This window comes from Leptonotus elevatus, chromosome 19 (genome assembly GCF_054856555.1).
Source record: "Leptonotus elevatus isolate MCC_2025b chromosome 19, RoL_Lele_1.0, whole genome shotgun sequence".
NCBI classification, from domain to species: domain Eukaryota; kingdom Metazoa; phylum Chordata; class Actinopteri; order Syngnathiformes; family Syngnathidae; genus Leptonotus; species Leptonotus elevatus.
Genome location: NC_141257.1, coordinates 3,997,340 through 4,010,048, shown reverse-complemented (window position 1 = coordinate 4,010,048; position 12,709 = coordinate 3,997,340). Strand labels below are relative to the sequence as shown.

The 12,709-nt window shown below is 40.8% G+C and overlaps 1 protein-coding gene across 2 annotated transcripts in view; it reads right to left on the bottom strand.

Moving 5' to 3' along the window:
* Positions 1 to 12,709, bottom strand: part of efna3a (ephrin-A3a) — a 58,818-nt gene that overhangs the window by 19,999 nt on the left and 26,110 nt on the right. For both annotated transcript variants that reach the window (XR_015091333.1, XM_086062994.1), the window contains exon 2: positions 1,141 to 1,442. Coding sequence is in view for 1 of the 2 variants with exons in the window: in XM_086062994.1 (XP_085919120.1) it covers positions 1,141 to 1,442 (302 nt within the window). In the remaining variant the exon portion in view is untranslated. The remainder of the gene's footprint in view (positions 1 to 1,140; positions 1,443 to 12,709) is intronic.

Here is a 12,709-nt window from a genome sequence, read left to right as displayed (position 1 = left end):
CTCTTTCTAAAGACTTCTCTATTTAGGAAGCTGATATCACTTGATTGTATACGCAGTAGGTTATCTAAGACTTATTAAAGTGTTATCACATGTTAATAAAACAGTCACAAAGGTTATGAGCATTGTTTTATATATACATCCCATCCCAAGATGAAAAAAATATACATGTTTTTGTCTGTGATTGGTGATACTGATTTCGTTATGTCTAACCACGTCCACCTTTGTGTGTCTTCCCTTCCCCAAGTGTGTCTCAGTGTTGGTGTATTTCGTCTGTTGTGTTCGTCCAGTCGGTGTGGGTGCATTGTCTACGTTATATGTGGAAGTTCATGTGTCAAGTCTTCGTCACAGCCGAGTCGTCTTCGTCACAGTCACAGCCACAGCCAAGCCACACCACAGCAAGTCAAGTCAAGTCCTGTCATGTCATGTCACGTCCTGTCCAGCCGTGGCGACCCGTCTAGTCCCGTCCTGTCCAGCCGTGGCGACCACTCTAGCCCCGTCCTGTCCAGCCGTGGCGACCACTCTAGCCCCGTCCTGTCCGGCCGTGGCGACCACTCTAGCCCCGTCCTGTCCAGCCGTTGCGACCACTCTAGTCCGTCCTGTCCAGTCGTGGCGACCACTCTAGTCCTGTCCAGTCGTGGCGACCACTCTAATCCTGTCCTGTCCAGTCGTGGCGACCACTCTAATCCTGTCCTGTCCAGTCGTGGCGACCACTCTAGTCCTGTCCAGTCGTGGCGACCACTCTAGTCCTGTCCAGTCGTGGCGACCACTCTAGTCCTGTCCAGTCGTGGCGACCAGTCTAGTCCCGTCCTGTCCAGTCGTGGCGACCAGTCTAGTCCCGTCCTGTCCAGTCGTGGCGACCACTCTAGTCCTGTCCAGTCAAGGCGACCAGTCTAGCCACATCCTGTCCAGTCGTGGCGACCAGTATAGTCACATCCTGCAATTGTGTCCGCCATCCCTCAATTACTCACGTCCCTCATGACAGTAGAGAGCTCAAGTTAAATTCTTAACATAGCTTTTAAATGTTATTAAAGGTTAATAACACATTAATAAACTACATTTATAAATCCTTTACAAGGCTAACCCACTTTTGCTAGCCCCACCCACTTTATCACATGTAGCATGCAGCATTTGCGGACTGACATATGTAGTAGTACTCCTGTCCCACGGTGAACTCGTAGCCCAGCGAGAAGGCGCTGTAGCGCTGGAACTTCTCGGAGAACTTGATTGGCGCATGCGGCGCGTGCGGCCGGTTGCACTCCCAGCGCTTGGAGCCGAGCCGCGGGTCGCAGGTGAGGTAGCCGCGGTAGCTGACCGTGTACAGGACGTACTGCTCAGCCATGCTGCGCTCCAGCGTCCCCCGCAGGCTGGTGTTGTAGTGCGGGCAGTAAATGTCCAAATAGTCGTTGACGCTCACTTGCACCGTGTAGCCTTCTCGACGCAGCCTAAGTGGAGAAAGAAATAGGCAAATTGTTTGAAATTCATTGATTTATTTATTTTAGAAATAACAGATACACTGTACCACTAAAATGCAAACCAAACCGAAAACAAATTGAGCTTGACTAGTGACTCGTAGACTAGTGAATTTTACTAAAACAAAAAAATGCATTTTGTTTCAAATAACCTAACCCCCCCAGCCCCCCAAAAAACAAAAAAATTGCTAATTTATACCCTTATAATAATAACAATCATAATAATGATGATAATAACCTTCCCCCACAAAAAAAAACCAAGTAAATAATTACAGAAATAAATAATAATATTAATCAAAAATTTAAATAAAGGTAATCAAAACAATAAAATAAATACTATAAAATACAAAAGTAAAATAAATGTGAAAATAAAAACTGTAAAATAAAATGCAATACTAAAATCTAATAAAATAAAATAATAAAATAAATGAGTAAATCATGATAAAATATAATAAAATCAAGCAAGAAAATAATAACATAAAGTGCATGCCGGCTGACCAGGGGTGCAATGACACCGTTGCACCAGCAGATGGCAGTCTCGTGCTGCTGTGATGCTTAGGTAGCCACGCCTCCTTCTCCCTCCCTCACTCACTTTTTTTTGCATCCGTTTATTGTTATCCAAAGGCGGAAACAATCAGCGTTCATCTATACTACTTCCTATATACATACACACGCACACACACACACACACGCACACGCAGTTACAGAAGCGTGGCAGAGTTATTAGTGGAATCCTCGAGAGACATGGCTATTTAATTAGAAAATGAGGAAGTAGAAATTTCATACCTTGATCCTGATCATCTTTCCCATACTAGCGGAACGAGACGCATTTTTATTATTATTATTTCACTCACTCACTCATAAACAAACGCAGATGAATGTCTGTCAAGTGTGGAACCGTGAAGAAAGCACTAGACCCACGTATTGACTAAGTCATGCTGCCTAAAGTACACGTAGGAAGCTTTTTCACAAGAAAATATCAAAAATTTACACAAAAAGTAAAAATTGCAAGGGGACAAAGTCACAATTTTAAAAGAAAAGGGTTCAAGTGAAAGTACTGTCATAATATTACACACACACACACAAAATCAATATTAAAAGAAAAGGCGAGTTTGAAAAAGTATTTTACAAAACAAGAGAACATTTAATTTTATGGTAGGAAAAGTTAAGTTATTACAAGATGATTTGTATTTTTGCGAGAATTGCTGTAATTTGAGAAAAAAAAAGTCATTACATAATAGACTGATAATTTTACATGAAAAAAAATCTATTTAAGGCAACAAAAAAAAAGACAAAGACTAGTAATATTTGACAAAAAAGTAAATAGAGGAAAAAGTCAGTTTACATGGTGCAACATTATTTCCATTAACTTGTTAGGAAAAAAGATCATAATACATGAAAAAAGTGAATTCATGAGAAAAATTTACTTGTATGAAAAAAATTCTGTAATATGTGAAAAAGCACATCAACTTAATTTACGAGAAAAAAAAGAACATTTTATACAAAAAGTAATATTACAAGAAAAAACCTGAAAAAGTCAATCAGACAAACTTTTTTCTGAAGACTTTTTCCTTTCCTTTCCTAATATGACAGATTATTTTTTTGTATACGACAATTCTCATTATGTTACTTCAACTTCATTTTCCTAAAACGAGAATTGCTCGCTTCAACGACAAGCAAGCTTTAAGGCGGAATGGGCAAAAATACATAAAAGCTAATGTTCCTCAATTTCACCGAGGCGGGGAGGGTCGAAGCTTACAGCCAGACTTGCCTCAGCACTTCTCCGCCCCCATTCGGCCCTTGAGTTCCCGATCGAAACGCAGTAAAACGGACGCTTAATTGCAGCGCTAACTCAATCAGCCAGGACTTACAGGAAGGATTTTGTGTGTGTGTGTGTGTGTAATGAGTCGGGTGGTGGGAGCGGGGGGCTCGCCTAGCTTGTCGTCGTTGCAAGTATCCTGCCTCATGTTTGTTAGCTAATGACTTATGAGCTAGTTAGCTACTTCTGTTTCTTATGGCAGCTTCCATTGTCATTCTTGCGGGGGGCGGGGTCACATGCCTTCACGGGACCCTTCGTTTCAATTCAATAGACATTGTGCTGCTCCTTCCATATGATTTGTGAAAATCCACTAGCTTAATGCTAACACAATGCAAATGACCATTAATGGGCCAGCAAAACTAGCATCAATGTCAGCGGTGTTATTTGAACACAAACACATGTAGACAGACATTGTACCAATAGTCACAGGCATAAAACAACTAATTTTACTGCAGCTTAATTTAGTTGCGAGTGCAAGCATAACGTAAAGTGCTAATTTAATGTTCCAATCAATCTGGCGTATTAAACCTCCACCTGCAACTCTTTTCATGGGATAAACACAAGAAAAATATTTTTTTCCTCCTCCCACTTATTAGAGCAGAATATGACTTGAGCAGAAAGTAGAAACCCTGCCACAGTTTGGCTTTAGCCCCAGGTGCTAGCTAGCTAGCTCCGTTGGCGCTCGTTTACCTGCTAGAGAGCTAGCTAACTAGCTAGCTAGCTATAAACCCTGCCACAGTTTGGCTTTAGCCCCAGGTGCTAGCTAGCTAGCTCCATTGGTGCTCGTTTACCTGCTAGAGAGCTAGCTAGCTAGCATTAGGGGCTGAAGTTAAACTGTGGCAGGGTTTTTGCTTTCTGGACCTGGATTTGCCACCTCTGGACATGAGCGGACATAATTGGACAAATTAGCCAAGATGAAATTGAGTCATGAGGCGGCACTTTTAACAGCGACCAGTCCGTTCTCGGATGCCTGACAGGCTCTTGAATGGCGCATTTGATCACTGACTCGTGATTGATCTCATGTCAAAGCGATGACAAGGTCCGTCTTTCATCGGTAAACGTAGCGACAAGCTAACACGCTTTCGTTGGAGTTGCAGTAAGCTAGCTCTTAAGAAATAGTCATACATTCATATTTGTATTTATCTACTATGCTACTCTTTACCATCATAAATGTCATATCATTTTCTTATCTAACCTTCAAAACTGCTACTTTCGAACACCCGGCGCAGCGACGCATACAAACGACACTCCCCGGCATCGATTCTCTCTGCTCTGTGAGCCCGACGACGTGAACGGGTTCGTACTGGGGCCCTGGATTTTGATTTCCTCCACATTTTTTGAGTTAGCCGGAGCAAAAGAAGCAGTGCAGACTCTTTCTGCATCAGCAAGTCAAGCTTCTTCAGCAGTGCACTGACACCTCACAAGACGCATACATTATGCAACGCTATCGCTGCCATCTTCTGCCACTCTCGCAGAGTGTGTGCGCGCGTGTGTGTGTGTGTGTAGCTGCACGCTAACTCCAGCACAACTACACAAATCGCTGCTGTTACTGTAGTATAATCAATAGGAAAACCGTCAAGATAACGCAACGTGATGAAATTGCAAGTACGCGAGCGGCTAATGAATGCATGTAACACTTTAATATTGAAGGGAGAAGTTCACACCTGTGAGCTGGGAAGAAGCTGCACAGGTGAAAGTGTGTAAAAAATGTCATTGTCGCTTGGGGGTGAGGCGTTTATTTTTGGAATACTGTCAACCCTTGCTATTAACGGGAATCGGGACGGAGCCTTGCAACAAATAGGACACCCACCCCAAAAAGATTCATACTGTACGGTAACAGGCTAAGGATGCTAACATGATGGCGGCGATGCACTATTTTTGTCTAAATGAAGCTCAGCAGCCTAGCAAAAGTTGCTAATCGATGTACACTTTCAATACTTTTGTTGTCTAAGTGTCTCGAAAGGTGCTGTTGTTTTGGTTAGCAACACAACATTATGGAATGATTACACACCAAAGTCCAACTGTCACTAACATAATGCAATATACATTTTTTATATTGCGCACTAAAACTTGTTTACAACAACCGTTCACACTTTTACTTTAACGGTAAGGGCTGCTGTTTTTGTTAACAACACAACATTATGGAGCGACCGCATGTTAATCTACCGGAACACAAATCGTCGTTCAAGATGGTCTCCACACAACTTAAGATCACTTTTAATACTTTGCAAGGAACTCATATACATTTTGTATTGTTTACATTCCTCTGTAGGGGCTGCTGTTTTGGTTAGCAAGACAACATTGTCGAGCCATCACACATTACTGGAACGCTAATTGTAATCAAAGACTCAATTTCTACATAAAGTAAGGTCATTTTTAACACGGCATAGTGAAATAGACTCCACACTTTTAGTGTTTGTGCGTCTCAGTAGGTGCCGCTGTTTTGGTTAGCAACACAAATTGCGTAGCAGAGTCGACTACAAATGCTAATCATCAATAAACAATGCAAGGTTGGCTTTAATACAACACGCAATAATATTCACCCAAGAGTCTGTATTTGTGCTTCTGTAGGTGCTGCTGTTTTGGTTAGCAACATGGTTCAAATGGGGTTAACTCGTTCCTGTAGCCGTGTGTACTAGGGTAATTACAGTCACGAGTAGTTTTTTTTTTAAATCGTGGTCACATTCAGGATGGAAGCATTTGATGCGAGGTCTGGCGTGGAGGCAAAAGACAGGAAAGGGAAGAAGGTAAGCCGGCGGCGGCGACGACAAAGAGCAAGGCAAGATGAAGCCAAGTTAGCGGCAGGTGAGACGGGGGACGAGGCAGAGTCGTCTTAACGGACGCCAAGTGGAAGAAGCTGCTCTTTTTAGGAGGCGGTCGCATGGGCACGGAGCCCGGCTGAAGGCGGCCAAATGCGCTTTCAAAGCAGACCTCAAAGCAAGCCGAGAGGCCACAACATTAGCATCAATGCTGCATTGGGGAAAACGACACCAGCAGCAACATTTCAGGGCATTTCCCGCATCGCTGGCTGAATGAAAAGGGATGATGTAAAAGGGAAAAAAGAATCGAGTTTTTTTTCTACAAAGTTCAAAAAATATATTTTATTCCTATTTTAATAGAGAAGAATATACTACATTTTTAGAGTCTATTATGATTATTTTTGACATAATTCCAACAAATGACATAAAAGCACTACGTTAAACACGTTTGTATTCATCTTGTGAATATTTTTTAACAGTTGGAAATAAATAATCGGATAAACGCATTATACAAATTTCAAATGGTGGTAAGAATATTTTTTTATATTTGCCAAAAATTTAACATTTTTAAAGAATACTTTTGCACAAATTTATTCATGGACAATTAATGTTAATTTTTGTAAATACTTATCATTGTATTTTTTAAACAATTAAATACTAATCCATAGGATTAAAAAAAAAACTCCCACAAAACTATTTCAAATTAATTATTATCTATCTATAATGATATATATATTGGAATATTTTTATTCCAGTAGTAAAAAATAACTAACAATTAATGAGGAAATTAATAATCATATAATAATAAAAATTGTATCATGATTTAGAGCGCCAAAAACGCATTGACATCACAAATACATGCATATATATTTTAAGAATATTTGTTTTCCAGATAATTTTTTCTTGGAGAAAATTGCCCATCAAAATGAATCATTATTTTTTTATTTTTTTATTACAACTTAAGTGTATTAAAACAAATTTAGATGGCACATTAATATAGTCAATTAACTGTGTTTTCCCCCCATAATTATTAGATTTTTTCCCCAAACAATTTTATGGGTATAATTAATGACCTTTCATTTTTCTATATTAATTAAATTTATTCAAAAAATTTTGTTTTATTAATTTTAAACATACTACATGCAACTGAAGTTGCTTGAAGTGACATGATAAAATATTAAACGTTCCTTTTCTCTGTTATTTTTCATTATTTCCACACAATTTTATGAGGAAACATCAATGATCAACTAATTAATTATTCAAGAAAAATAAAATACTTCCAACACACACATGACGACACGCAAACACATCTTCGCAACGGCCCGCATCAATATTTCAAACCTTTCCCTTCTTAAAATAACCTGTCATGCTTTTTGCAATCTCTCTTCTGCCGTCGCCTTTGCGCAAACGCGCCTGCAGCTCGGCTCGGCCGAAAAGTGCTCATGGAGTCATTATTTACAAGTTGCGCCGGGGAGCGCTGATAAGGAGCCCACACGGGAGACGGGGAGGATGCGAGGGTGCAGAGGTAGCAGAGGCCGGGCGGGGCGGGGGGTGTTCAAAAGCCGCTCCCCGGGTACAATGGAGGCCTTTTTCTTCTGAATAATTGACCGGCCGCAGCTCAAGGTTGCCTCGCATTGCCTTTCGCATCACCTGGATATTCAGCCCCCCCCCCCCCCCCCACCCACCCCACCCCCTCCCACAGCGCTTACTCACTACTCTCGTACAGTACACATTGTATCGCCTCAGATCGCAAAATTTTTTTTTTTGAAAAAGTAGAACAAATACTTAGTTACAGTTACTGATACCATTTGTTAATCATTTAGTTACTTGATTACTCAAACTCCACCATTTTAAAGTGCCGCTGATGAACTCACTTACGAGATTCATATCGCAGCGATGCAAGTCGGGAGTCAGGATACCGTACAGCTTGCAGAACAAACCATGTCAACGGGCGAGGGGGGGGGGGGGGGGGTGATCCTACTCTCATGTTGGAGAGCATCCCGGAAGATTTGACGGAAGCTGCGGAATCCAGAGCAGGCTGAGGCCAGATTGACTCGGGGATGGAAGGAGGCTCGTGTTAACAAGCACGCTACAAACTCCAGCTGCCAGAGATTTCCGCTATAGTAGCTGAAAAGGGGGAAAAAATACTGGGGGGAAAAAATGACTTTTTTTTTCCCAAAGTTCTATTTATTGCAAGAATAATTTAACTCCCATTTTTTTTTATTTTATTTAATGTAAATTTTTAAAATGTAATTTAACTCATTAAAATAAATAATAAATAATAATAATAAATAATAATAATCATTTTGTAATTTTATTTCTTTTTTTATTTAAATGTTTAGTTTCGGAATCTATTGCTATTATCTAGGAACACTTTTATTTCTTTTTTGCCTCAAGTATCTGTGGCTGCTATCAACACCCTCCACGAGTACCCCACATTTTCAAATAAGGCTGGTGATAATAACACCTGGATTCACTTCTTCCGACGATCAACACACCAAAAAGACGTCATTTGTTATTATTTTGGCGCCGTCCCACGAGCTGTAACAACTGCTAGCCAGAGGTTGAGCTGCACTGTGTTTGTTTGCGGAGTGGAGCGTGTGCCCGTGTACTTGCGTCCCAAATCCAAAAAGGCAGCTTGTCACGTTTGCCGCGTCGCGCACTTACAAGCACAGATTGACACCAAGACAAGCAAACACACGCAGAAAACAAAGCCTTCTCACACGCCACCAGGCGTGCATCCTTGAGCCAAATCTCACATTGGACGTGCTCATCGCTCTCTATTCTCGTCTCTCACCGAAGAAAGGCTTGACGACCTTTCATAATTGATGGGGTTGTTCTCATGGCACGGGAGCGGTCGTGTCGGAGGGGAAAACGCCGGATTCCCAGGAAAAGCTGATGCCAAGTGTTGCCTGGTGCGCACGATGCTTCATGAGGTGCATTGAAAGCGTCCAACAGGAGCGCCACAGCAGCAAATCGCAAGGTTAGGCAGTAGCGATCAAAAGTGGCCATTTTGGAAGAAGTGGTTGAACGCCATTTTGGTTTTTTTTTTCAGCTTACAATGAAAATTGATTGACAGACGGCGAAGTACCTGAATTCAGTGAAATGTCATCAAGTGCCAAAATGATCAAATCATTTTATTCCATTGACGCAAATACAATTTGAATGTTCAGAGCTTTATTTTTGTATGATTTCCAACTAAATTCTTGCTTGAAAATAAACAATTCAGCTTCGGAATAATACATAAAAAACTTGCGTCAGTACTATTCTAAGATTTTTTCACTAAAACTACATTCTTCCCATAAAAAGTACTGTACTACAATTTTTTCAAGTAATCCTACATATTGTGTTCCCCCCCTCCCTAAAATTATTTTGTTTAATTATATAATTTTATATATATAACTGAAAATGACGACTGCACACTTGTGAAATTACAAAAAAGTAAAGTAACTTAATTGTCACAAATTGATACCCATTATTTTTTATATATTCCAATCAGATAAATTTTTTTAAGGGGGTGATTAAATAAATTATTCTAGTAAAAAAAAAAAATAATTACTATAATACTACAACTCCAACGTGATTGTCATAAAATTATTATCTCAATCTCACAAAATGGCCACAATATTTTCCTGTAATACTGGGACTATATTACAATTAAAAAAAAAAAATGAAATTACGACTTTATTCTCATAAAATTGGCTACAATTTGTTTATTTCTATTCCTCTCCACTAGGGGGCAGTAACTGCCCTGTAATGTAATGTACATAATGTTTTCATCTATAACGATATCCTCCATAAATTATTTCATTTTGGCAAAAAAAATAAAATAAAAAAATATATTAAACTATATTTCCATTTTTTTCATACTTCGACAAATACAAATTTTCCCCCACAAAATCATGACTTCATCCCTCATCAAACAACCACTATTATTTCTCTCATTGCATTATGATTTTTCAATTCTCAAAACATTCAGACGGATCCTCAAATGTAATATTTTACAGAAATGTGTGAAATTACAGTCATTTTCCACTGAACAGGAAAACGAGTCGAGTCAAGCGTGCAATGCGGCGAGCAGGGCTGATATCAAAAGAGTTTGCACTTCACGACATCGGATGCTCTCTTTGGAAAACACTTTGTCGAGCGCTATACATCAACACGATCCACTTGAACTCTTCGACACCTCTCGAACTTTCTCAAGCGCGCAAAAAAGTTGCGGACACGCCGATGGAATGAAAAGGAGGCTGGTGAGCCTCGTTAAGCCACCGCTGTTGAAGACTGCGGCTGACTGAAAAAAAAAGAAAAAAGAAAGCAAACGTCCAACCAAAAGCCACATGCAAGCCATAGAAAAAGTCTACACACCCCTGGTTTTTCTGATATTTATGTAATAATAAAAAAATAAATAAATAAATTGAACTTGGGAAGGCATGGTTGCTTTAAGATTGGCATGTGTCGGCTTAGACAAGCAATATAAAAAGTCTACACACCCCTGATATAAAAAAAAAAAAAAAGGTTATCTTGTGGTTGCTTGAAATTTGGCATGTTTAGGCTCAATTTCAGCCGGGAAGGGAAATCGAGGTAAAATGTCTGAAAAGAAGAAAAAAAAAACAGATAGGAGGTATATTATAAAGGCAGCCAGATAAGAATTGAGCCAAAACGAGGAAAAGCCATGGAGGGAAATTGAAAGATGAGAGCGTCGATTCCGAGGCGAAGATGCATAATGCAAACACAGGTAGCTACAAAGGGAGTTGAGCTTCTGAACGCGGGGCTAACCGCCGTATTGAAGGCAGCCCTGATTTGCTTGCTCAATACGCCCATGCAGGTTAAGCTAGAGGGGGGGGGGGGGGGGGGGGGTGTTGTGTGAAAGTGCTGTGGCCTTCAAGGTTTTCGAGTGAAACTTTAGTGCAAAGCTTCGGCGTTTGTGCAGTCTGCCGGCGACGGTGCGGGCGGGCGGAATAGTAATAACTGCGAGCTGCTGATTAGAATTACGGGGAGACGCGCTGGCACACAAAAGCTGTGATTGGCCTCAGGTAGCCCCCGCATTCCAAATACGACCTTTCGTGGAGGCGCTGTGTACAGCATCTTGTTGTCTGTTCTCCATCTTGTCAATACACCTCAGTTCCCCATTCAAATGAATGGAAATGGCAATGTGTTCAAAAAAATGTTTGTAGTGTATTTTTCATTGGACAAAAAAACACTCTGTAATGTATTTTTAAAAAAACAGTGTAATTATATCAATAGAGATGGCAAGTACCGAAACCAGGTATCGGTATCAGGCCCTTTAAGGCCACTATTTTTATTTTTATTTTTATTTTTTTTTAAATAAACCCAAATAATTCTTCACAAAACACTGATGAATATTCACTATACATTGTCTATGAAAATCAGGTTCGAAATGGGGAAGAAAATCCTGGAAAAGAAGAAAAAATATATAAATATAAATAAATAAATAAAGACAAAATAAATCTAAAAGAAAATCTGAGAATATGTCAATCCGTGAGTGCCGAACTGCAGTGGTTGAGTGTACATTTAAGTTGTAATATCAACATTCCCCCCTCGATGGCAGATATGAAGGCTTCGATGCAAAGTACAATAAAGTTGATATTATTGTAACACAGATGACTTACGTTTGTTAAAAATACACAAGAATTGGGCATTGAAAGAATAAATCGCATATGAAATCACAATAATGAGTAAGAGAAATCTGATTTTAATCATTTTCAAAACTGTTCTGTCCTAATATACATGCAGACGGCCACAGTAAGATAAAGTCATAGTAGTCATTCTTCGCAGAGGACAAAGAATGCATGCTACATCATCTGTTTGTTTTGGATCGATGCCATTCGATAGCGCATTTGCGGCGTTTTGCATTGTGTGTTAGCATTAAGCTAACATTATTATCTTAGGCGCTACGTTTACATGAGGGTTAAGCTAACGGGCGACACACACGTTCCTCGTCTACGACTAGCAATGACAGCAAGGAGACGGCGGGAAGAAATTGAGGAGAAGAAAGGGCGATTTATAGATTGCAAATGAAAAAAGTGAAGGAAAGACAGACAGAGAGATAAGAGGATAACCAACCCCCGCCCTCCCCTCCCTGTCACCCTTTATGATTGTCTCCCTTCCCCCTCGTTTCGTGGCGGCCGCTCGGTAACCTTCAGAAGAAGAAGAAGTGGAGATGATGAATTGCGAGAGCACGCAGATTAGCAAACATGAACGAGATGATGAAAAATGACAAATAAGGAGGAGGGGGCGGGGATGGGGGGGGGGGATTTTGTATGGTCGAAGGTGACATTGTGGTTTTGAAGTGAAGACGCCGACGGCCTTTAGTAGCTGGAGGACGGCCACGGGAGGACACGGGGAGGAAGGCACTTTGACTGCTTCCTGCTGGGGACGCGCACGAGGTGCCGGCGAACCTGCGGGGAGCCCCCGTCAACGCGCCGGCACCTCCAGTCAAGGTGCTGCGCCCGGCCTGATAACCTTCACGCCGCGCCGGCTCAGGTGGAAGGGGCGCAGTCGGCGGAGCTGCACAAACAACGATAACTCTGCTGGAGACGCAAATAATCCCGCGAGCCACACTGGAAGGTTTGACATTTATTTCCATTTATCCGACTTTAGCGGGGGGGGATTTTTTTTGTAGAGTTGAATCGGGCTGTTAT